General features: G+C 35.4%; 1 protein-coding gene across 2 annotated transcripts in view; it reads left to right on the top strand.

Moving 5' to 3' along the window:
* Window positions 1-1330: 1330 nt before the first annotated feature.
* Window positions 1331-27429, top strand: part of LOC138706265 (fatty acyl-CoA reductase wat-like) — an 87671-nt gene continuing 61572 nt past the window's right edge. Inside the window, exon 1 of one of the 2 annotated variants that reach the window (XR_011333937.1) lies at window positions 1331-9934. Coding sequence is in view for 1 of the 2 variants with exons in the window: in XM_069835349.1 (XP_069691450.1) it covers window positions 9725-9934 (210 nt within the window). In the remaining variant the exon portion in view is untranslated. The remainder of the gene's footprint in view (window positions 9935-27429) is intronic. The other variant, XM_069835349.1, reaches the window with a different exon arrangement.

Genomic DNA, 27429 nt, shown 5'->3' with positions numbered 1-27429 from the left:
TTACAGCATACCTAAATAAACTAGACAGCACTGTTTTCACAGATCCCTTTAGAAGAAAGAAGAGTGAAGAAGGAAAACCTAGTATGGAAGAAGAGGCTAGAACCAGTGAAGATGCTGTTTGGGGAGCTGGGGCACAGACTGAGAGAATGACCAGTGAGGGTAGTCTGAGGCGCGCAAGTGAAAATACAAGGAGAAGCGATTGTGGATCAACCGGCAAGGTCAGCGCAAGTGAAGATGAATTAATAAGAATGCCACATGCCGTTGGTAGTCCGGGGTGCGCTAGAGGAAGTGCTACACTTTGGAGGAGCTGTGCGATACCGACCGATGAAGTAGAAGCAGGTGACGAACAGTTAATACGAGGTAAAATGACAAATAGAAACTCTAATAGAAATAAAGTAGATTCAATCAAAACTATAGATACTGAACGAAACTACCTACTAAGAGATAGGCATCAACAAAGATTAAATTTTCCTAAAATTAGAAAAACTTATTATTAATTAAATAAGATAAGAAGACTGGTTTTGAAAATAAGAAAGAATTACGTCAAGTTTTTAAAATAATAATAAAAAATTGAAAATAGAGAATTAAGGTAGTTATTAATGTATTCCGATAGCTATATTAATTAGTAAAAGTTCAGAAGAAAATTTGACTTTATAAATTGGTTAACTAATATATTTTAATTTCAATAAGAATGCAATTATAATAAATTTATTAGTCATCATAATAGCAATGAATCGATAATGAGTACATGCGACACAATGATGAAACTAAATTGAGGTTGATTATGTAAGCAACTTGTCAAGTTTGTTTTTAAGCAGGTATGCGGTAGTCTTCATAGAAGTTACGCAAACATTTCTGCTGACATGAAAATATGCAAGAAAGAAAGATTAACCTACATATGGAATGTACCGATTCAGCTATTTCAGGTTCATGACTTACAGTATGTCGACATCTGATCACCTAATTGGAATAATAAATTATTATGTAAAATAAGACCTAAATATTACAATTAGATTTTGAAAAGGAGCAAATAAATAAGGTTTAAAGTCTTAAGGGTTATCACGTTTGGTTTAAACATGCACTAAAACAAGACGTAAGTGCAAGTTTGAACCAATAAATTATTGAGATTTGCGATAGATTAATTAGTTTAGGAAATTGTATATTTATTATGTAGAAATACATGAATATATATATATATATATATATATATATATATATATATCTTTTGTTAAATTATTAAGTTTTGTACTTTTGTGAACTATATCAATAAATCTATCTAATAGTCCATTTAATTAAATTTACGTAACATCTGTTGCAAGTTATATGGAGTACGAACCATTTATTTTTATTATTTTTTATTGGGTTATTTTACGACGCTGTATCAACATCTCAGGTTATTTAGCGTCTGAATGATATGAAGGTGATAATGCCGGTGAAATGAGTCCGGGGTCCAGCACCGAAAGTTACCCAGCATTTGCTCGTATTGGGTTGAGGGAAAACCCCGGAAAAAACCTCAACCAGGTAACTTGCCCCAACCGGGATTCGAACCCGGGCCACCTGGTTTCGCAGCCAGACGCGCTGACCGTTACTCCACAGGTGTGGACCGAACCATTTATCTTGGTTGCCAAGCGTACAGTAGAAATACAGACGATACGCAGTTTTTAGCAGTTTTGTAATTAGTTTCCTTTGTGACCTAATTGTGAACTCTCCACATACATAATAAAAACAATCTGGTTAATTTATAAGTCCATGTGTTTCCTTCTTAATTGTTTAAGTAAGATACACCACAATAACATGAAGATGAAATACTTTGTATAGAACTAGTAAACAGTACCGATCATTACACACTCACCAGAGATACTAATTTATGAAAAATGTTAAGATTTTTAACTTTCTTAGACTCTCAGATAACTTTCATAAACACACATGCGACAGTCTACTTAAAATGTATAGATATACTCTCTCCAACTCCAACTCAGAGAATATTTACGCGTACATAAGTTATAGTTAAAATATGTAAACTATGATAAATGAAAATCTTGATGTGATGAAAACTTTCTGCTTCTGACATCGTTATGAGCACATTGGATATAAAAATCCGTCCACCCCTTTCCAGTTCCAAAGCCTTCTTAATATGATTATGTGTGAATAAGACCCGTCTCTGGACTTCACTCCCTATGAAACTTGCCTACAGATTAGTCCGAAAAAACGTTGATCTCTCCCTTATTGCAAGCAGTATATACGATTCTATTTTTTTGTTATTCTGTTCTTTACACCTTGTAATTCTTTATCAAATATATGCGCGGAAAAATCTATGGTCTTACAATCTCAGAATTCCCCTTCATTCGTTAAAAAGAAAAAAAAAATCAACCAACCAGTTTTCTTAATAACAAGGTCGAATCACTCTTAAGTAATAATTAGAGACCGGATTTTAAAGGGAACATTTTTCACCAAAAAAGGACAAAAAAATGGAAAGTTATAGCCAAAAAAGGACTTGAAAAAGGACTATATTACTACCCAAAACACACTTCAGTACATTCATATATACATGGCACACACAATCTTACATTTATCTCTTCACAACATAAGGAAAGTGTTGTATTTGATATAGTCAAAAAAGGACTTCAAAAAGGATTATATTACTCCCTCAAAAGGGTGCTATTTTAAATGAAAACACACTTCAGCACATTCATAGATACACATAGCACACACATGCTTATATTTATCGCTTCGCAACATAAGCAAAGTGTTGTATTTGATCACATTCAACATTTCAATATGTTGCAATATGATTCTGCCTCTTTGAATGTAGAATGTCTTTATAAACAGAAAATGACCGCTCAACTGAAAACAGAGGTGGAAAATTTTCTTTTTATCCTGAACTCTAAATCAGCACAATTTATTAGTTTTTCAATGTCTGAAATCAGAAGAAGAACGATATTTATTTTCGCTTGCTATGGAAATTATAGGCCTATCGGAAAAAAATATAGGACATTTATCTAAATGTTTGCGATATTCTGTCAAAAAAGGACCAAAATAAGAGATTTTTAAAAAGAGGGGAAAAAGAGAATATGGACTAAAAAGGGGGGGGAAAGGGAAGTCAAAACCACATAATTTGGTCGATGGAAGATAGTTTGGAACATCGTAATTAATTATTTCATGTTTCGTGTTGAAATAAAAAAATCCGGTCTCTAGTAATAATAATATGTCAGTGATGAAGTCTCAATATAGGATGTTTAAATAAAAGTATAGCGCATTTGCACAACAAATAATATTGGTCAAAACTAGAGAAGTAATTCTCATGAACATGTTAGGAAAAAAAACATGATGAAGGTTTGAACCACGTTGTATTGTGGCTTATTATCTCCATCCGTCTAGTCACTACAGGAGGTGCTCTATGTGCTTACCACGCATTGTCACACGTCCTTCAGCCCTGTGTCTCAGAGGATTACGTACTCTTCCAAACACATCGGTTGCTTTCGGATTTGCTGACATTCATTGTACACACGCTCCTGTAATGTTTGTACGTTGCCAATGTGTCACACACCAAGGTCTTTAAGCAGGCCTGCAGAACCCGTAAGTAGGGGAAATATGACGTCAGCCTCACTCCACTTCTGTTGGGGATGATCGACTTCCGCGTAGAGTTATTTACATTCTCTGCCAGTGCAAAAGATCCATCAGTGGTGGCATGTAATTTTCAAAAAGGATTGTAATAAATTCATTGTTTTCATAATGCGTTATCTCATTTCAAGGTTTACAATTATGCTAGATTTCCTGTCGGTAGTTTCTTTGAGATTTCTTTGCACCTAACCTGTTTTAGATTTTCGAAAACATTCCTCCTATCATCACCTACGGAAACACAATGAACCTTGAAAGTCACTATTAATTTCAATTCAAAATGAACACAACGAGTGACGTCCTTAATTTATATAAATAAATAATCAATATACAGTTCGTAATAATGAACTTACCCGAAAGTTTGTGTATTCCATAATTCTTAATATGGGCTTTTTGAAATGTGGTTTAATATTGAAATGACGAGTAGAAATAAATTGGATGACACAGTAGTATTTCTTCACTGGTTTAGATTTTGTCATGTTCCAGTTCTTTTTAAACTGCAGTACGCGTATTGTGTATTTATTTATATATTTATTCATTTATTTATTTATTTTTATGTATTTATTTGGCTGGAGTGCGTGACAATGTTGAATGACAGCATTGACATCCGGTCATACAGCTATCACTCACTTATCAACGTACAATTTACCAGTTAAGACCAGTAATGCAAGTTTTGTAAAAACAGGAATTAAAACTTTATTAATGTACAAAAAATCATACTAAATTCTTCAAATAAAATAATTGGTTAAGCCTGCATGCAACATTATTTCGGACATTCCATTTTAGTAGAATACAGAGCACGGAAAAACAAATCGGGGATTGTACTGAACTTATTTTATACAAAAAAGTGGACTTAATCGGCTTTACTAGTAATAGGACGATATATACATAGGTAGACCTTCTTACATTATATGCACACATACATTTAAAAATTTATTTTACATGTCTTTCAACTTATTTATTTCCTTCATTCATTTTTCTCTTACTTTCTAAAGGTATGTTCCTAAGGATTTTATTACCTGTTCATTTGTAATTCTTGATAGCGTATTGTATATCTGCCGCCGCGAGAATGAATGTTGATGCAGCCGAGCGTAACTAGAACGCCATGACCGCACTAGTAGAAAAGGTGGGTGGGGTAATAAGAGGTAGTAAGCAGTCGCTCTGAGGAGCTACAGTTCTGCAGGTCTGTCTTTAAGTGTCCCCATAGACAAATATCCAAAAAAATAATTTCTGGTGATCGGGGAGGACATGCTGCTGCACCTCCTCGTCCAATCCATCAGTCATTAAATGTCTAGGTTACATTTTATCGCACTATGTGTGGAAAATGAGGTGATGTTTTATCGTGCATGGATCATATCCGTTGGTGCATTGCAGAGGTGTACACAATTAATAAGAAAAGGTCAATGAGCCCAGATTGAAAAACAGCCTACAGCACTGAATACTTTACACAGTAAGAAGATATGTTGGAAGATAGCGCTTTAAATTTAGGACCCATGTCCTATGCTTAATTATGATATTGGATGGTGCCCACCTACCAAACACACAAGTCTATGAACAAACGATTTATGATTATTAACCATAATAAAGAATGAACCATACATCAATAGACGTTTGTTTCCGGATATGTGTTCATAGTAACTTTTTGTCTTGTTTTGGCAATACTATCTGCTGTGAAATAAGCCATAGTTTTATTTATAACACTCAGTATACACAAAGTTATCTTTAAATCATTTACCCAAGAACTCCTTCAAAATTCATTTCGCAACTACATCCCTCTTATAATACAGTCTCGGCTACCAAACGTCAAGGTCATGGGTATTATAAGTAAGCGGAAATAACATGGGAAGGCCAACCAGTAAGCATTGGAAGCAAGAAATTGTTATTACCACCAGTAATATGCAATGACTCGTGTATTGCGGCGCGTGCATGGCGCGTCCTCGGATTGCAAGTAGAGGAGACGGCCTCCAGACATGGAGGGCAGCAGGGAATATACTGAAAAAGCAGTCGTGGACAGCCGATAAGGTGTGGTCCTCCACCTTCCGGGTTGAACAAAGGGCTAACAAACCATCACCGTAAAAAGGAGCTTGTAACGAAACCTCAAAATAAGCCTCGGAATGGGTCTGAGTCTCTGGCACTACCACAGCAAAGAAATAAGGTTATGAGATTTGGTACTAGGAATGTTACAAGTCTATATAGAATAGGAGAGGTAACACTAGTAGCAAAAGAATTAGCTAGATATAGAACAGACTTTGCGGGAGTACAGGAGTTTTGGTTAGATGGGAATGGCATATCACAAATAGGGAATTACTTGTATTATGGGAAAGGAAACAATAATCACCAATCAGGAACAGGATACTTTGTTCATAAAAGAATAAAATAAGTAGTAAAAAAAGGTAGAATTTATCAGTGACAGGTTACCATATTTAGTACTTAAGAATGGTGCGATATCATAGTTACAAATCTGCAGTACCTGGGAAAAGTGACATAAGTCAGTTTTCACAAACTTTTTTGATAATTTATTGACAACTTACGGAACATCTGCTCGCTTGGAAAAAGAGACATAAGTATTTCTCCCGTTACAATAATTCATACAGAAAAAAATCAAATCGACATAAACCAGTGTAAGTTGTCAATACATTATTAAAAAAGGTTTGTGGAAACTGACTTATGTCACTTTTCCCAGGCACTGCAGAAATGTTCACACCTCTAAAGAAGAGAAAGACAACCATATAAAGGATAGCTTCCATGATGAATTGGAACACACTTTTGATCAGTTATCTAGATATCACATGAAAAATTTTATTGGGGTATTTCAATGTTAAAGTAGGACGGGAGGATATTTTTAAACCGACATTGGAAAAGAGAGCTGCACGTGACTAGTAATGATAATGACGTTAGGTAGCCAACTTAGCCACATCGAAAAATTTAATCGTCAAAAGTACAACATTTCCCCATAAGAATATACAGTACATAAATATACTTGGACTTCTCCAGATGGATTGACACCAGGGCCATCTTCAGTTAAAAGCCGGAGCATGGACAGGTTTGGCAACTTTGAGTGGAAGCGGGCGGAGGCATGACGTTTGACGTTTTAGTGCTATGATTTCGTTGTCACATGTACATTTTCGACATTAATTGATACAAGACTAAGTGCATATGATCAAGATTCAGTGTATTGATGTACGTAATTTATTACGGAATCCGAAATGGTATTTTATTTGAGTTTCAGAATACCGCGTAAGTACTTGCATACAGCCAATTATAACTTAAAAAATTAAAAGCATACGTGTTTTTTATTTATGTTACAAGGGAAAATAAATAAATACTTAAAGAAATGTTACTTGTAACAAAAATAAATAAAATAACGACGTACTTTCGCAATACCCTATTCCAATCAATTAACCATTTTGCGGGTAGTAAATTGACAATGTTTTGCCGCTTTATGTTGTTTCACCTCTGACGTGAAAGGTGAAAGGTCTAGAATACCATATACAATTTAATTTCATGTGATTATCTGTCGTGCTTTTCTATAAATATTTCAGATGCCCAGGAAGCCACTTTTAGTTTGAACCTCGCCAGTCACCATAACAATACTGTTATCCTAAATTTATTATTTGTTGTAATTGTTAAAATATAATTTTAAATAGGCCAAGGCCAAGTATAAAGATCTATGAAAAACTGAAGAAACATACCTTCAACATGATACGTAACAAAACATAATTATTTATTAAGTATGTGCCAATTAGCGTAAACTCAGTGAACTTTAAATCCTGTAAATACGAAGTAAAAAGAATCATGTTTATGACTAATTTATTACAAAAGAAATAATATTAATAAACAAACCTTGAAAACCAACAAAGTGAGTGTATGCATCTACAAATTATAGGTAGTAGTAACGTGTTACAGGCATTCCGAATCTTCAACAAAATTGCAACATTTATGGGATCACAAAACAGTTGTTTACAATGAACTTGAAAATCAATGGCGTAACTTTATTGATATAGCAGGTGAGACCCAACAATTTGGCCAGAATTCTGATACACCACAAACCACAAGTAAGACTATAAAAATGTAGTTTATGCAATATTTAGAAGAATTGTCACTCACTTTGTCATTAATAATAACCGTAAAAATTGCTAAAGACTGCAGCCATATTTTCATTTATTGTCTTGTTTTTATCGCCAACACGCACTTAGTTTATAATTCCATCGACACACACTTATATTGTAACATTAATTTACATTGAAAATCGGCATTAGCACCAATACGTGTTATGGATAGTAGGCCTCCGCTTGACAGTTAATTACAGTGTTGCCGACGTATGGCTCCAGCTTGTAACTGAAGGAGGCTCTGATTGACACACAACCAAATAGATTACATCTTGATATATAAATGAAGACATACTAATATAGTACACATTCGAACGTTCAGGGGAGCAGACTGCAATTCTGACCATTATTCGGTAATTGGAGAATTAAGAGAAAGACTATCAGTAGCCAAGCGAGTAGAGCAGCAAGTTAATAAGAGAGAGATGGCGGGCTTATATGAGGACGACAATGAACCTCTGGTTCCTTAATAGTACATTATGCAACGAGCCCATAATGATAGTAATTAAGACGCAAGTATGAATATTTATGAAACGAGCGCAAGCGAGTTTCATAATATTCATACGAGCGTCTAATTATCATTATAGGCAAGTTTCATACGATTTTTTATGCTCGACCATATTTCTAACTTGAAGTTATTCAGATGTATACATTTTATTTGTATCTGACAAGATTGGAAGTGACCTTGTTCTAGGTCGTGAATTGTGAGATGTGCGCAGACGCGAAAGTATTGATTTTTTCCGAGGAACAATAATGTCATTGACCTTGATGTAATCCCGTTAAACTTGATATAACGTTGATTATTGAATTCGACATTGAAAAACGAGATGACAAATTGAATTTATTTGAATATTATTTACAATTAACGCTAATTATTATAGTAACAGAACATAACCTTCTGCGACAATATTGGATTTCCAGCCTCCGTGACTTTTCGCTAATTATCTTTCGATTGCATATCCGAGAATAATCGATACTTGCGGTTTTATAACGGTACAAAGCTGACTTTTCATTGGCTGAACACCTGTAAGCTGAGTTGTCATTGGCTGAACACCTGTACTTTAATGAGTAGGTGTACTTTAATGACATGCATTAAAGGACTGCTACCAGGTGTATAATTACTACATTTCGGCATAGTCGAGCATAAAAGTCATTTTTAAGTAAATATTGTAATATATGAAAGTGTATGTACGTATAGTATGTTCTCTACACAAATATACACGCTGTGACCGATATTTATCAAAGTTTGCACATTAAGCCTTCAGAACTAGGAGAAAGATATATGCTACATTAACATTGGACAAATGGACGTTAAATTGTTAAAAACAAGAATAAAAAATAAATACGATCAAACATGCATATATAATATTAAAATAGTATCTTCTACACTGAGTTGTTATTTATTTCTGTTATATTCAACATAAAAACATACAATAATCATAGCTATCCAACATTCAACATTGCTATACTTATAAACAGTTATGAAATCCTAGAGTGTGTGTTTAATGTAATGTGAAAGAGTTTAGTTAATTATTTGAGACAGAGAATTTATTAACGAGGTGAGAGTTGGAGACATAGTATGCGGGGAAAAGCTCTAGTTCATAAGATAAACCAGTATCTCAATGATTTTAAATGTATTCAAGTATATCATCATCATTATCAGTACTATGTCTTCGGATATACTCGGCTTGATTTGAAAGTACGTCGGCAATTTTCGGCTCACGAAACAAGTGTGGCCCTCGACACATGGGTCAGAACCGAACCGTTGTTTTTCGGTAGGCAACGGGCAGAACACAGCTCTGAAGGACTTTCATTCAGTGTCTCGGAACATTGTTTCGTTAGTTCTCTTACATAGGCTTGATACATTAGAGCATAGTCGATACTCAGTGTTAAACTAAAACAATTACTGTATCGAAATATTCAAGTGTGTTTTGAATCGCAGAACATCTCAGTGTCTCGACACACTTTCGAAACATTCATTCAATAGCCAATACTCGACTATGACGACGGACGCGAACAGAGGCTCCGTGATCCAAGAGTTCTACAGGGGTACAAACATTTTAATAACAGGAGGCACCGGTTTAATGGGCAAGGTTTTGACGGAGAAGCTGCTTCGGTCGTGTCCAAATCTCAACAGTATTTATTTGCTGATTAGGACCAAGAAGGGCAAGGACGTAGGGACTAGATTGAACGACCTCTTTGAGGAACCGGTAAGTGAATTTCGCTTTGGTATTATTTTAAAAATAAATCCGTCATATTTATTGAAGGAACTGTGTCAGGCGAGCAGATTAAGTGCACAAAATTTATCTATTTATTTCCGTAATTAATTTGTGAATATAACGTGTATAGTGAACAAACATTTCATCTATATGCTGTCAAGTACATCACGCTGTTCCTTGAAGAGCATCTTGTCATGGTTTATCCTAAAATAATAATAATAATAATAATAATAATAATAATAATAATAATAATAATAATAATAATAATAATAATAATAATAATGTTTGACGATGCGCCCTGGTACTATTTTATTCACGACTACACCCCTGGAAGTTACCTTCACTAGGGATCTTGAACCTCCTCCATCCGTTGTGTGTTTATCTTTGCTTCCCTTCACCTCTAACGTGCTAGTAAGCTATACAAATTAAACTTTCATGATTAGGGAACGGATTTAGTTCCGAATCTATTTTATTTGATACGTATGCTATTCGGATATCTCTACGTTTCATGTGCACAGGATCCCTCTATTAAAATTCTATAGGACCTAAAATGCTAAATGAACCATAATCCTCGACTATATTTTGTACAAAGGAGTGGAAAAAAAAAAGAAAAGATTTTACACATATCAAAAAGCAATTCAATGATATTTCTGTCATGTTGCCAATGAGTATGTGAATGTGTGTAAGGCGACTGAAAATAGCATTGCATTAATTCTAAAATATACGTCTCTCAAAATATTGTTGTTCATGTCCGAAAATATGTTACTGCGAAATTCTATGTGTATAATCACATTGTAAATGTAGTATGCTATCGTTGTGGAAATAACAATCTCTTAATTTCTAAAATACCGTCAAGCCTATACGTCTCTCAGAATATTAGTCTTTATGTTAAAAAAAATGACTTATTGCAAGTTTATATTGTATCTGTATTCTGTGTATAAAATAAGAATTAATATAATATGTTTTGAATTTGTGAGATATAGTTTTCCAAGTCATATTTTAAAAAAACTGGGTATGATATAAGTGGGTGTACAGCGGTCAAGGGGTAAAAAGTCTTCCAATATAAATTAAATTATATACGTACATATTGATTCGATACTGAAACTGATCTGAAAGAGGAAAAGGAATCATATTATCGTTGGGTTTTACTTTGTTCAAAGTTTGATTTTTCTATTATTTTATTTGTATTTCTGGCGGTGTGGAAGAGAAGGCCTAATGGCCTTAACTACACCAGAATAAATAAATAAAAACAAATATATAAATAAATAAAAACCCTGAACGTCAGGCACATGATGACATGTTTTCTTTCGGTGCCTGATTTACAACTGTTTTTAAATTGAGCTAACGCTGGGAGGCATTTCGCTAAGGAGTTCATCAATTCATGTAAGTGACGTTAAGTAAAGAATAAATCTTAGCTTAGTACAGGCATTTCGTTTTGGTTGTCTATAGTTAGGTTTCCGAGATTTCCGAAAATGTAATAAGGAGTTTAATTAAAAACAGAAGCAGAAAGGAAAACCCGTGCAACGCCGGGTGCTTTTAGCTAGTCTCCTATAAATGCCTAAAACCTATGTTTGTATCTGAAAAGCGCCTTTTTAGTATTTTTCGTATAATTTAAAATAAAAATGTCGGTATTAAAAATAGAGAAAACTGCACACATTGTATTTTTCACCTGACATTATAGGAACATTAAATCCAGACGTTTGATTAGTTTAGATAGTCATGCTTCTCAATTCCATCTTCACAAGTATTTTACTAGGAAATCATTTATTGCAACACCTACGGTCAGATTGGCGAAGAGACCAAGAAATGGTTCAATGTTATTTCTTTAGATATGTTTAACAGATTGCCCAAGAATACACGCTCAATTGGCTTATTTAGATTCAAAGTTGTTTTAAAAATGGCTTGTAAGTAATCCAATTTATAATATTAATGCATATTTTGACAGCCATATAAACTTGGAATTTTAACATTTTATTCTGATAGTGTTTCTATTGACTATTGTCTATAATTACGTAAATGTAATTCTGACAGATAAACATGAGTGTCTGATTGATTGAGATGGCCAGGGTATGTAGCACGTATGGGCGAATCCAGAAATGCATATAGTATGTTAGTTGGGAGACAGGAGGGAAAAAAACTTTGGAGACGTCGAGACGTAGATGGGAGAATAATATTAAAATGGATTTGAGGGAGGTGGAATATGATAGCAGAGACTGGATTAATCTTGCTCAAGATATGGATTGATGGCGGGCTTATGGTGGTAGGTTCATGTTAGGAGAAAGTTTACAAATTATTTTTCACGTCAATGCACTCCTGTTATGCAAAATGAAACTGATCAATCAGCAATCAGTTTCTTTCACTGATATTATTTGAGTCTTCAGTTCAGTAACACTAGTTGTCAGCACCAGTCCCCTGCTTAAACTCCATCTAAATGGACTTATTTACTAAAATTAAAATTATTGTTAATTTTATATAAACTCCTAAAAGTCCTAAATTGCGTTTTATAAATTTCTAAATCTCTCTTTTTAGCACCTAGAAATCCGTTCCCTATTTATGAGTATTGAGCCCTTCTACCACGAAAAAGTGAGCTCCTCATAAGGGACTGAAAAAGTCGAAGCCCTATATTTATAGTGGTGGTGGTGGTGGTGGTGGTGGTGGTGGTGGTGGTAGTGGTAGTAGTAGTTTATTTTAGCTGACAGAGTTAAGGCCGTAAGGCCTTCTCTTCCACTCAACCAGCAAAACGTATACATACATAGGCTATGTATGAACTTACAAAGAATTGAAAAATTTGATTTAGATAAGAACATGTATACAAGAGTTATTTACGAATTAAACAACAAAATGCTATGAACTATTAATTAAACACTGAAATACAAACTGTGCAGCAGAATTAAGCTAAAACACATATTATGTTAATATATTTCAAATAATGTTATATAATAGAAAGAGTCGACCTGGTTGGCGAGTTGGTATAGCGCTGGCCTTCTATGCCCAAGGTTGCGGGTTCGATCCCGGGCCAGGTCGATGGCATTTAAGTGTGCTTAATTGTGACAGGCTCATGTCAGTAGATTTACTGGCATGTAAAAGAACTCCTGCGGGACAAAATTCCGGCAGATCCGGCGACGCTCATATAACCTCTGCAGTTGCGAGCGTCGTTAAATAATACATAACATAATAGAAAGAGATTATTATGAGACAATTTTGAAAATAAAGCACTATCAGGTTGCATGTCTAAAGGAAGAAGTAACAATGTAGTCACTGATAGTTTGTCAGCATGATTGGAGTGAAATGCTAAGAAGGTTATCTTCTAAGCTGTTTTTAAAAGTGTTTATTGTCTTGCAGCCCCTAATACTTTGTGACAGGGAATTCCATTGTCGCGAGGTGGATATTGTAAAAGATGATGAATAACGAGATGTTCTACGAAGAGGTATACTTAATGCGCCACAGAGAAGTGATCTGGTATTTACGTCGTGGTTAGAGTATAGATAAGAGAAACGAGACGAAAGGTAATTTGGTGTTGAAGTGTGCAGAATTCGAAAGAGTAAAGACAAAGAGTGTAAAGTTCTACGTTCTTTAAGTCGCAGTCACGAAAGACTTGCGAAGGACGGTGATATGTGATCATATCGTCGGATGTTGCATACGTATCTGACGCACATATTCTGAACTCGCTGTAACTTGACTGACAGTTCAGAACTTAGGTCACTTAACAGAACGTCACAATAATCGAAGTGCGGCATCACTAGGGTTTGTACTAGGGTAAGTTTTAGTTGCTGGGGCAAGAAGTTTCTTAAGCGACTAAAATAGTGAATGGAGGAACAGATTTTTTTATCGTTTCTTTAACTTGAAAATTCCAATTTAGATTATTATCGAAAAAGAAGCCAAGATTTTTTTACGACAGATGAATAAGGGATTAGCGTGTTGTTAAGTGTAACAACTGAAAGATTACTGTTATTAAGAGAGTTAAATGAACGCTTATGGCCAATAATTATAGCTTGAGTCTTACTTGGATTAAGTGCGAGTTCGAAATTGGCCGCCCAAGTGGAGACAGTGGCTAGGTCACAATTCAACTTGTCAATCGATTCATTGATCGTATTGGGTCTGGAATGTATGTAAAGTTGTAGGTCGTCGGCATAGAGGTGATATCGTCATTACTGTAAGTTCTTTGATACGTCATTAATGTAGATAGAGAAGAGTAGTGGTCCTAATACGGAGGCCTGCGGCACTCCCGCCTTTGTGCATTGCCATTGGGAGAACGGATTACCAAGTGAAAAACACTGTTTCGATCACGTAGGTAGGAGTCAATTCAGCTCAGGGAATTGTCTGACAGGTGCAAGGTCTTCAACTTTGCAAGAAGCAGGTCGATATCAACAGTACTAACGGCATTGCAGAAATCGAGAAGAGTTAGTGGCGTTACTTCACCCCTATCCATAGATTCATGGATGTCATCAGTCACTTTAAGTAGGGCTGTAGTAGTGCTGTGTCCAGGCCTAAAACCCGATTGATAGTAATCGAGTTTGTGTTCGCCGAGATAATTCGTAAGTTGTCTGTGTACAATATGTTCTAATGATTTTGGAAGAGTGGGAAGAATTTATATCGGTCTGTATTGGTTTACTGTAGAAGGTGTGTTAGATTTAGATAAAGGTTTCACTAATGCCATTTTCCAGAGTGAGGGGAAGGACCCAGTCATAATAGATGTATTGAATATATGGATGACGGTCGGCGGGATCACACTATTATTTTATACAGGAGAATGTTATTTATATTGCCTATACCTTGGGCTTGAGATTTCATACGACGCAGCGTCTTCATTACGTCAGTCAGGTTAATGTGTTTAAATAAGAATTTATCCCACACAGGTTGGGGGTAAGATCTGAGAAATTCAAGAGTCTCTTGTTTATGTAATGGTTCAGGTGGAGCAGTGAAGAAATGTTCATTTAGACCAGGGGTCGTCAGCACAGAGCACGCTGGGGCTAGCAGTGCACTAGGTTGCACTCCGTAGGTGCTAGCGGGTATGCTCTCTATCTCTCCCTGCTGCACGACGGTGCACACAGGACGGCACCTCGTACCCGTTGCACATTTCAGCGAGTGCTGACGACCACTGATTTAGACTACTGAGTGACAAGTTGGTGTTATCTACCCGAGGCTTTGCTTTTGTTAGACCTAGGTTATTAAGGTTACGCCACAATTCTTTCGCACTAACCGAAGGTAGAATAAGGGAATGTGCATGGCGTAATTTAGCATTTCTTAGTGCTTGATTACGTTTATTTCTTAAAACTTTGCAATTACCTATTAAAATCTAATTCGTCCTTGCTCCGTCTGTATTTACGATAAGCAGTGTGTCTGTCATGAGCATGAGTGGAAAACTCGTGCCCTCGAAGTGTGAACACAACCTCAGTGCAGGTGTAGAACGGACTCTGTACTGTAGTGTCTGTATACAAGTTTGCTCGCGTCTGCAGTAAGTGGCGGCTCGTTTTAAGTGAAAAACAATATAACCCCCAGATCATTTCTCTTTAATGATGAGTCGAAAGAGAAAGATTTTTTATTAAGGAGGAAGGTAAAGCTTGTATTATATTCTATTACATTTTCTTACGCATGACATTTTATGTTACAAATAAACATAGTGAAGGTTTTAGTAAAGAAATACTATCTAGATCTGCTTTAGAATAGCTAAAGGTAAAAATGGGATATCAACAAGGTGAGACTGATATCAAATATCGTTAGCACGTTGTGCGTGCGAGTTACAGAATTGCACGACATATGATCGACTAGCTAAGAACATTTATGGATAAATTTGAAATGTGGCAGTACCATGTAGCACAAAGACAACTTCACTTTCTTTGACTATAAACTATCTTGAAGAGTGATAAGAAAATCTTCTTTTCAAATATAAGACCCTACTTCAACACCTACAGCAGAATTCACTGGTAAGTTTGGAGAAACAGTGACAATTGACAAGGAATCGAGATTTTCCTGAAATTCTTTTGGCTTATAGCAGATAGAAGATCCTGACAGTTTATGCCTTGAATTGATAAATCTACAGAACAGCACACCACTCGGATCTCAGCGAAATCAGGAATCGAACTGTTCGTAATGCTGCCTAAGTCAGAATTTCCAATTATACTCTTTGCTTCCATATATATATTGTATGTGTTTGAGGCAGAGTTTAATATAAGAAAGAAGTGTAAAAGCTCTCAATGTACAGAAAGAGTTCAGAAATAAGTTTATTTCATTTGCCGTGATATGTAAAAATTACTTCCTTGAATATTTTGTGATTGTTTACGAATACAGACTATTACCTTTCTGAGAATAGAGGAATAGTCTTTAATGTATGAAGACTTGTAAATTATAGCGTTGTATGTTTCAAGTAAAACATAATAAGAGATATTAACAAACAGTATAATAATAAATAAGTGTTGCAGCTATATTTGTTGTATCTTGAAAAGGTTGTATTCTGTTTGTGTTTCCAGTACTACACTAATTTACAAAGCTAGGAAATAATATAATTTTGTTATGTGTGCTTAGGTACAGTCTGTCTAAAATTACTATAATTATTATACCATGCGTCATTCTGAAATTCAAATCATGGAGTAGATATCACTACCAATTGCATGAGCCGCCAGAGCGCACAGTGGCAATGAACTGCTTTTGCAGCGAAACTACAAACAACTTGTAACTGCTGCGGTTGGTTCCGTCTGTCTCTCTCTCTCTTTCAAGGTTTTTTTTTTAGCACTTTGTGAGCACGAGTTTCCCATCCATAGTCATGAGTAATTTTATGGCATCGCACATCCAAGGCGCATGGTGTCTACCAACTCGTCTGGTTTTCAAGGTTGCGTGTTTATCGTACAACTGAACTACTAGGTAGGGGTCTCAAGGAAAACTGCACTGGGCAAACCGTCATTAGTCACTGCGAAACCGAAGGAACCCGATCGTAGAATGGTGTAACCTTGAGAGCGCCACTTGTAACGCTTCTGTGATAAGACGTACACCCACTTCACCTTTGATTCAGTCATAACATATTAACGTATTATAATTCACGTTAGGCTTGTACATAATCCGTAATCGTGTGACACTGTGAGTGGTCTCTGCATAAGGAATGGATGTTTTCCATATATGTGCATTCATTCATATTTGGGAATTATAAAATAACTTGGTTATACATTGTAATATTCATGTTAAAGAGCCTGGAAATTAAAATTAAAAATGTAAAATATTAAAAATGACGAAAGCTACTCAACTATACAAAATTATATAAATGAACACACACAAATATAATATATACTGTACATAACATAGACGCCTACAGATTATATATAATATTCTATTTATAAGAATGAAAAAGAAATAATGTCCACCAATCTATTTGTATAAAATGAAATCTTAATTTTCCTATGATCAAATTTATTAAACGTTAGGAGCAACATTTTCGGAATGCTCAACTTTTTTCCGTCCAAGAATGCTCTCTATGCATGGTGTCAGCTTTTGTGACGACATAAAACGCAGTGTGGAAACGAATTTCCTCTGTGTAATGCGGGATCTCTGTGATGTCTTAATCACTTTTATTAAAGAGAAGAATCTTTCACACACGTAAGTGGAACCAAACATGGTTATGATTTTAATGACCTCTTTTCTTTAAGGAGGAAAATAGCGATCCAAAAGATTGTAAGACTCTAAGATTTGTATGAAGTGAAAGCTTTTTCTTTTTCCAACTGGGTATTACATTGCATATCTATGACTTCAACTTGTAACTTTTCAGGAACTTCGAGTGTCTGAACCGAAAATGGAGTTGTAAACAATTCAAAATCCTTTTTGAAAAGATGAAACTCCTTGAATCTAGGCTCAAATGATATTCTAAGATCTTTCAAAATTTCACTATATCTAAGATGTTGCTGTTCTGTTAAACCAGATAACTCTTTAACGTTCCCGAGTTTCAGTTGGGCTTCCCATAATGTGAGCCTCATGATAAAAGCTTTGATTTTATCATACATGTCAGTTATTAAGCTATCTTTCCCTTGTAGGCTTTTGACTAAGACAATTCAGATGCGCGGTGATATCACTAAGAAAGACTGATGGCCAGTTTTTCCAAGTAATGTTTAATTTGGCTTAAGAAATGTTAAATTAACAGCTAGTTTATTTTTAACGTTTTGTTAAGATGTTTTCCATTTTTCCAACATAATTTTGTTTAAAATAACCAACACTTAACTTTAACTGTCGTTTATACTATTCTAACTACTCAACACCAGTTGGTAATGATTTTGCATATATAAGACAACTTCTTATTGGCTGATATTACTATTTAAATTCTGTACTGTAGAGTAAGTCATGAAACATGTGTAAAATCGTAACCTGTAACAGTAGCCATGATTCATACAGTGCAGAGAGTTGATAAATGAAAGTTGCATTGACTACTATTGAATAATAATAATAATTATAAGTATGGTTATATTTTATAATGATAAATATGAATTTCTGTTTACAAAATTCTCAGCATTATGACCACCAGGTGACAATAATTACAGGAATATGTGTGTAGTCAACTGTACACAAAACTCCGAGGAGAATTCCGTATCATATAAAATTCTCTTATTCAGGTCCATGTATAAATTATATGTAATTTCGTCCTAAAGAAGCAATTGCTGCTGAAACATTTTATTATTTACTCACTGCGTATTTTGAAGCACTACTGACATCGGCTATAGTTGAAGAGCCAGTAACATAGAATCTAGAGTTAATAGTAGCTGGTGAATTGGAACAAGTGGCCTATTTCAACTAGGTAACATACAACTGAGTTTTATTTTAAGACATGAAAGTGATTATTATAACTACATACCGGCACCTAAGAAATATTAGTAAATTAATACATAATGTGCATTCAAACAACGAAACTTAATTGGTATATTAACTTTCACTTATTAGAATTATATTATAGCTAGCGATAAGATATGTTTGCACTGGCTTCAAAACAGAAGCGAAAGAGCTGGATTCTTGGAACTTACAATCTTTTTCTTTCCGATGGAAATTTAATTTTCCAGCAGGATAATCACCCCGCGCACACCCCCATAAACGTTCAAAGACGGTTCACGGAAAAGCATGAAAAAGAGGAGGATTGACAAATATCGAGACATTCCACCTCAAAATCCAGATCAATTCTGGGATCAAGTTCTGATTACCCGGGAAGATTTCGCTAAGGACCAGAACTATTTCCGCTATCTGGTGGACTCAATGCCCCAAAAATGCCAGGCAGTGATAGACGCCGGTGGCATATGGAAAATGTATTAGATCCACATGTGTATTTCTTTTATTTTTCTTTAATTTGTTTGTTTATCTTTGTTTTATTTCGGGAAGAAAATTGATCTCCCAAGAGTTTTTTAAATTCTTCTAGTGGAGCCAGAGTTGCGAAATAATTCATTCCAGTACACAAAATTAAAAAAAAAGAAGAAAGGTAACATGTATAAAAATTAGTTACGTTAATAAAAAAAGTTATCGCCGAGAATCGAACACAGGCCCTTGTGATGGCAAGCCAACTCCCTACTGACTGCTCCAACGGACAGATATGACGTAACTAGCGCGACGAGGCATATATAGTTGTTCGGCTTGAAGTCTACGGAGACAACTCACATACAAACGTACTCATGTAAATATTTTAATGTTCAGTACTAGTTAATGTTTCATTTGGACAGATTTACCGAAGCTTGGTGAAACCGGCCCTTACCCTAAACATCCCTCAAAGAGAAACATTACATGTTATTTTCACAACTTTAGTCTGAACAGCTGTGGTGTTATCCGCCATGTTTAACTATTTGTTAAATGAGTTAACGGCCTGAAATCCTACATTTAAAGAACAAACGGTTAAGAATCTGTTAAGCCAAACTGGTGTTGAACAAATGGAAAAACTGTATTTAACAAACTGTTGATGGTTTAACAGTCGTTAAGTGTTCTAACAGTACTTGGACAAACCGGCCATAAATCTTGTATGCATTCCTCATCAATAAGCTCTGGTACTGGGTGCTTAAAGACTGTCTAAAAATTCCTTTATTTTAACCTTATTAATTCTACTCTCTGTAAACAAATAATCTTTTTCCAAACTTTCTCGTAACGCATAGTTTTCAGATTTCCTAGCCACTTTAGACAGAGCCATTCCTCTACGGACGCTAACGGAAAGCAATGTGGTGACCGAGTCGATCTGTTCATGTTACGCGGTGTTTGACGTCACTGGCACGAACATGCCTGAATGTGCCCTCGTGAGGGCAGCGTTTTTCCGGAAGGAGCAAGGCCTGCCTGATCAGCTCATGTTTGAGACCGCTGTACTAGGTCGTTAAATTTTTCGATTTTGTCGTCAATGTCTGGTTAGGAGTGACTGGGGCCAATGCCATTGGATGTAGATTCCATCTAAGTCAATTTTGGCTTCCAATATGAAAATACGTACAGACATTAATTAATTATACGCTACAAGCTTTCTGTTTTAGCTGCCCAGATTGAAGGAGGAAAGGTAGCGTCATCGTCTACATTGCTGTCTACTAAACAGTCACAAAAGTTATCTAGTCTTTCATCTTGTGGCTTAATGACCAGTAAATCAGATACAAAACAGTTTGTGTGAGGGGCTGCAGACGGCGAGTAATTCACCTCGATGCAGTCAATACAGACAACTTACAGAAACTAAATTAATATAAACTAATAGTAATGCAATAATGACAGAAATTAATAATAATAATATTGATATGAAATAACAGTAATAGTGAATATTGCAAGCCTACCACTAAAAATTGAATTATGATCTAAGAAAATGTGGTAAAAGTGTATGATATTATTAACTAGTGCTTGCATATTAACTACGGCAGATGAGAAGCTTTTAAATTTTATGTTTCACATTTCCAACTTTAGCAAAAATAATGCCGTCTGTGATATAGTACGCACAATACAAATTGTATAGTTTTATAGACTGTTACATTGGCTATGTAAATAAATTTTATATAAATAAATAAATAAATAAATAAATAAATAAATAAATAAATAAATAAATAAATAAATAAATAAATAAATAAATAAATAAATAAATAAATAAATAAATAAATAAATAAATAAATAAATGCAGTAGTAGCCCTATAAATAAATTATTAACAAAGTATTACAATTCTGTAAGAGCCACACCATTTTGACAAGCTAAATGTAGTTAAACCCACACCATAATCAAGTAACGTAATTATCACGGCGAGAAATATAGACTCAGTTAACAAAAAACGTTCGTACTCATAGACCATTAATGTTTCTACAGCTTCTGAATTACCAACCATGAGAAAAAGATCTTTAGTGCTCTAGACCCATATCAAGGACCCATATAATAATAATAATAATAATAATAATAATAATAATAATAATAATAATAATAATAATAATAATAATAGCAGCAGCAGCAGTAGATTGAACTACTCACCATATTATGAAGCAGAATTCTAACCATGTCATGTCGTCATTTTTAGTCTTACAAAAGATCTTCTTACACACTGACACTAAATCACAGTAATCTATTAGTTTAATATTTTTGAAGTGAACTAAAATGTCTGCACGCGAAATCAAAACTCGTTTCATTTTTCTACTTTTCACTGAACTTAAATCTTGAAGTACATTAAACCGCATAATTGCTTCCTCAATTGCTCTGTCGCCGCCCGTTTTTTCCTTTTTATTTGGCCTGATTCCAATTTTCTATCTCTGTCGCGTTCTCTACCGGACATTACAATGAATACACAACACAGTAAACTTAATAAAATGATAACTTTCTTGGGAAAGTATAACTGAATGAAAACATCGTAATTTTACCGTAACAAGAACGAATCTTACTTGTCGATCAGATGTTAACAGTGATACTGCTTGTAACATAATATGGCTCACTAGATTTTATAATGAGTGACAATGTGAGGTAATTTTATATTCATTATTACATAATGGAATATTTGTAAACTTTATAATTCAAGGAAATGTACATTTATTGGCGTTGTATAACGTGTTCTGAACATTTCAAATTCAATTTAATAAATTTGTTTCAGTTTCATTATTATTATATTTCCTTATCGTTGATCGAATGTGCGCGTGTAGCGGAAAGAACGGAAATACGAGTTCCAAGAAAGCCGATCGAGTGAGAAGGAAGAAATGAATGAATGCATTGTTGACTGCACTTTGAAAGCTAGACGCTGTCAATAATTTATTAACTTATTATATTTAGGAAGAAAAATAATAAGAATGGGAAACGGAAGAATAAATAAAACGTAAATAAAAGGAAACATAGGTATCTGATTGAAAATCAAATTTTAAATAGTCGTAGTCGCAAGGCCCTAGGTGGCAGTCTATTTCGCCTTCATGTGCGCCGCCTCTGAGACCCCTAGAACGCTGGTAAGGGACCGCAGATCTACTACATGGATTGCAAAAAAGATGATGATTATGACAGGACGATTATGATGAAGTTGGTGATACTTTTTTGTCTCTTGTGTCGTTTCGTACTCGAATACTGGGGCATATGTTGATACTTGTTTCACTATTCTGAAGTAATGACAAAAAAGTAGCAACAGGAACAAGTATCACTAATGCCGTGATTGTTAAATAAGATTTTCACTTTAACTATGAAGTACTAATAATTTGTGTGTTCACTAGTATTGAAGTTTTCATGCTAAAATTTAGATTATTGAATGAACAGGAGAATATTTTCGTAAAAATATTAGATCCATACAGTAAAAAAGAAATATCAATATTGAGTGGAAGATTTTTGGTTAATTACTATTTGAATTATCTTGACTACAAAATTCAATCATAGTCTGATCATATCTAAAGAACACTCAAAATTTTCTATCCTGTGCAAATAAAATATTAATTCATTACTGTTTGAATTATTGTGAGTACAAGACTCCGTCACATTTATGGATCGTGAAAAGAGTGTGGCAGCAGGCCGGAATATTCTGCCCGCGTCAGGGAGAAAGGAGGAGCGCGGGGAGAGGAGACGCGAGATTCGGCGGGCGCTGGGCCGCGGCGCAGAGAGAGGGAAGGAAAGCGACTGCGGCGGAAGTAAGGAAACGTCTGGAGACCGATTGTTGTAGAAACTTCGCGACGCAGTACATTCGAGAACGTGTGATTTAGTAAATAAAAAAAGGGGCGAGAGCAGCCTTCGGCGTCAGTCAGTCAATCAGTGAATCAACAGCAAGCGACCGAAGTGGACCTGAGTTCGAGTTAGTCTTGAAGCAAGGTGAACCTGAGTTCGACGTGCAGTGAGTCTGTAACTGCGGCAGTATCCAGGCGAGTGCAACGTACCCAGAGGTCTTGGGTTCGGCGTGCAAGAAACCACGTCTGGAGGGCTGGGTTCGACGTGCAGTAGACTGTATCTGGAAGGCTTGGGTTCGAAGTGCAGTGGACTGTATCTGGAAGGCTTGGGTTCGAAGTGCAGTGAACTTGAGTGAGTGAGCTAGAAGAACTAGCCAAGGCGAACGAACTGTGAACTGAGAACTGACAGTTTTGTTTTGTACATAGTGTGAACATTAGTTAAAATTAGGAGTACATTGTTGTTCTCAATAATACACGTGAATTGTCATTGTCGTTCTGTGGAGTGCAATAACGACTGCTGTGTTGAGTGGAATACCCATTGTTGATGGGTGTGTGATTCAAGTTAGAAATAAAGTCACATTATTGTTGTTATATAAAAGTTACAACAGTAATAACGTGTTCAGAGAAACACATATAATGTACTGTATATACAGAGTGTTTCAGGGAGAATATTATATAGCCTATTTTAGGATGTGGTAGTATGAACTATCCTAGTAAAAGTTAAAAAGTTCAATAAACATGTGTCCAATTGCAGTGGGTGTGGCGATACAGCTGTTTAAATGTTACGTATAAGAAGCCTTAAATTTTTAAGAAGAGACAAATAGACCTATTGATTGCATTTATGGATTGGAAGCCTTACAAAAGATTCGAAAAAAGACAAATTGCTTAATGATTACACGTATTATTATTACAATTACATAAATAATTTACAAGTTCAAAGTAATTTTTAAAGAATCCCACAAACGGTTTCAATGTACTTTCAAAATTCTCTTGACCAGGCCTGCAGAACTCGCAAGTAGGGGAAATATGACGTCAGCCTCACTCCACTTCTATTGGGGATGATCGACTTCCGCCGCGAGAATGAATGTTGATGCAGCCGAGCGTAACTAGAACGCCGTGACCGCACAGGTAGAAAAGGTGGGTGGGGTAAGAAAGGGGAGGAAAGCAGTCGCTCTCAAGAGCTACAGTTCTGCAGGTCTGCTCTTGACAATAGTTCTTGTAGCTGTTCTGAGGTCGCCTTCGCGTTCTTTTTTGAGAGCAGCACTTAGTAATGCGAACGACTAATTTTATTATTCTCTCGTGTTTACAGTTTCCTTGTAGGGTTCGCTTTTTTTCCATCCCAGAGACAATAATTTAAAGGACTAAGGTCTGGAGACATTTGTGACCATGAACGTGATCACGGCGGCCGATCCATTGTTCGAGAAGTGTTAGATTTAAATGATGTCACCTGACGGGTACAATGTGCTGTAACTCCGGCATGCTGAAATAACCGGACGACCGGTTATTTTTTTAAATAGCCATCGAATCAAATGTATTTTAAATCTATCTCAAATTTAATGTCAGTCGAGTCCACCCACACCTGTGGAGTAATGGTCAGCGGGTCTGGCCGCGAAACCAGGTGGCCCGGGTTCGATTCCCGGTCGGGGCAAGTTACCTGGTTGAGGTTTTTTTCCGGGGATTTCCCTCAACCCAATATGAGCAAATGCTGGGTAACTTTCGGTGCTGGACCTCGGACTCATTTCGCCGGCAGTATCACCTTCATATCATTCAGACGCTAAATAACCAAAGATGTTGATAAAGCGTCGTAAAATAACCTACTAAAAATGTCAGTCGAACATCGGTTATTTTTGTTATTTTGTACTCTATGCAATCAATTCTGTATACCAATGGTCTAGTAGGGCATTCCTAGATGGGTATTGCTTTACTTACTTCATCTGTCCATAGATGGCAAAATGAAATGAGGTTCGATTTAATATCAATAATCAATATCTAAATCCCCGACTTTCTCTGATTGACTTATAATATATCTGCGGGTATTGAAGCATTTCAAACTGTGAAAAATTTTGATGTCAATATTTATTGGTTATATGGGGAATAAATTGCCAGTCAAAATGTTTCTTAACCAAGGTTATTAATTTAAAAATTGTGCAATTCTTTTTATTTATCTTACTAATGACTCTAATGTAGGCTAAGTGAAGTAATTAACTAAATTCAATTTCATAATCTCTTATTTGTACTCTTATTTTGATCAGGGATATCGTTGATGATCTTCAGCATGTAATGACGTTCTTTAAACTATCTTCTGGTGGGCTGAGGTAAACTACACACACACACTTTCATGCATTTTTTTTTTCCATACCTTTGCTATACACTTGTGGTATGAAATCTGCACACGCAACAAAATCTAGATAGTAGGGGTCGTATGTGAATTACACACACAGAATGACTCGGTTTGTTTTTTTAATAAATGGCATGTAAATCGAACGCCATGTCAACCAATGTTACGGGTGACAAGCACAATTGACTTACGTAGCTTTTAATAGAAGGAGAGAGGTACTGTATGAGTTAGGGTACGTACACGTTGGAGCAACGATAAACGATAAAAGAAATGAGCTAGCGATGCTTTGGTATTATCAAAGAATCAAGTGTTCATATCGAAGCAACGAGGACGCGGGAAGCGAACATTTTGATCTATCAGTAGAAGATATTCTATGCATCCACTTAATGAAATAAGATATATAGGAAATATCAGCTGCTAAGTTCAAGGTTAATATAACTTAAATACGTACAAAATTAAACTCTTTTCTCATCCCAAAGTTAGTATAAATTCGTTGTGTTTTGATTGGTTCTTGTGATCACACAACATATGACGAATAAATACACAACTGATTAATTTGCCAATATCTACAATAATTAATTTAAGACGCCGAATTAATAATAAATCGATTAATATTCGGATATATTGATAAACACCGGTAATTATACAGATTAATATTATCTTAATCAGAGATCACATGAACGACAAGAGCGAAGAAAATGAAACTTTTCATTTTCGTCGCTTTTATCGTTACTCCAATATACACACCCCAATGACAATACATGCTTCAATTCTCTCTGATATAGCATCGCTGCTTCTTTTATCGTTTATCGTCGCTCCAACGTGTACGTACCCTAAGACTGCCTTGGACGGATAGTTACGTAGCAGTTCAACATAAAGCACTGGACCTTGAACGCAGATGTTTATGCTATCCATGCTGCAATAAATGTTGTATGGAGTAGGGCCAATGCCATTGGATGTAGATTCCATCTAAGTCAATTTTGGCTTCGTCAGATTAAAAAATATGCTTTCATAAAGCAATAAATGTGATTATCAAATAGGCAGATAGTTAAAACTTGTATCCAGTCTACTATTTTTAAACCCACATGAGGGTTCCAACTGTTTTGTATCTGATTTAGTGGTCATTAAGCCACAAGATGAAAGACTAGATATCTTTTGTGACTCTTTAGTAGATAGCTATGTAGACGATGACGCTACCTTTCCTCCTTCAACCTGGGCAGCTAAAACAGAAAGCTTGTAGCGTATAACTAATTAATGTCTGTACGTATTTTCATATTAGATTCAACAAGACATTTTACTCTGTTCGTCCAGATATTTATACTTTTACAAGTAGGTTAATTGAATTTCAAATAGATACGTGAACATTCAGGAGATATCTACTGCTGCAGAAATAAAAAATAAGTGCTCCTTGAGGAAAGAAAGTATGGATAGAAATATAAAATATTTTAATGAGGGGCATATATCCCTAGTGGAATTCATTAAGCGAGCAAAATACCACCTACCAAAAAAGTTATTGGTTAATACGTTACTATTGTAATAGTGAGCTAGTATGTTCAAAGTAAATATATGAAGGGTACACGGGAAAAACGATCAAGGTCCATCAAAAATCGAAATTGAGTTAATAATGCCATATTATAGTGGAAAGGAAATACTATCATGTGGTCTAGCTAGTAATAAGAAATAATCGTTCTTGAGATTCTACTACGTCAATTTCTATTAAATACACACATAAGAAAGTATTAAGTGCTTAAACTTTAAAATTCGTTTTTCTCGAAACTTTCTAAAATGGACCTTGATCGTTATTCCCGTGTACCCTTCATATGCCATTGTAGCTCTGTGCGCAATTTACATTCTGTTTTTATTACCGGTACCTGGGTTGTTTGCGTGTGCAAATTACATAACCAAAATCGGTGTATGCAAATTACATGTGTGTAAATTACCTTCTTTAAGGTCATATAGGTTACTCGTACCTGAAACGTGTGTGCAGTAGGGATGGACAAAAACAACCGGTTATTTTGATACCCGCTTATTTTCATACGGTTGATCGGTTAATTACCGGTTATTTTTG

This window comes from Periplaneta americana, chromosome 9, assembly GCF_040183065.1.
Source record: "Periplaneta americana isolate PAMFEO1 chromosome 9, P.americana_PAMFEO1_priV1, whole genome shotgun sequence".
NCBI classification, from domain to species: domain Eukaryota; kingdom Metazoa; phylum Arthropoda; class Insecta; order Blattodea; family Blattidae; genus Periplaneta; species Periplaneta americana.
Note: the sequence above shows the minus strand (reverse complement) of the source record. Positions and strands in the feature narration are given on the sequence as shown.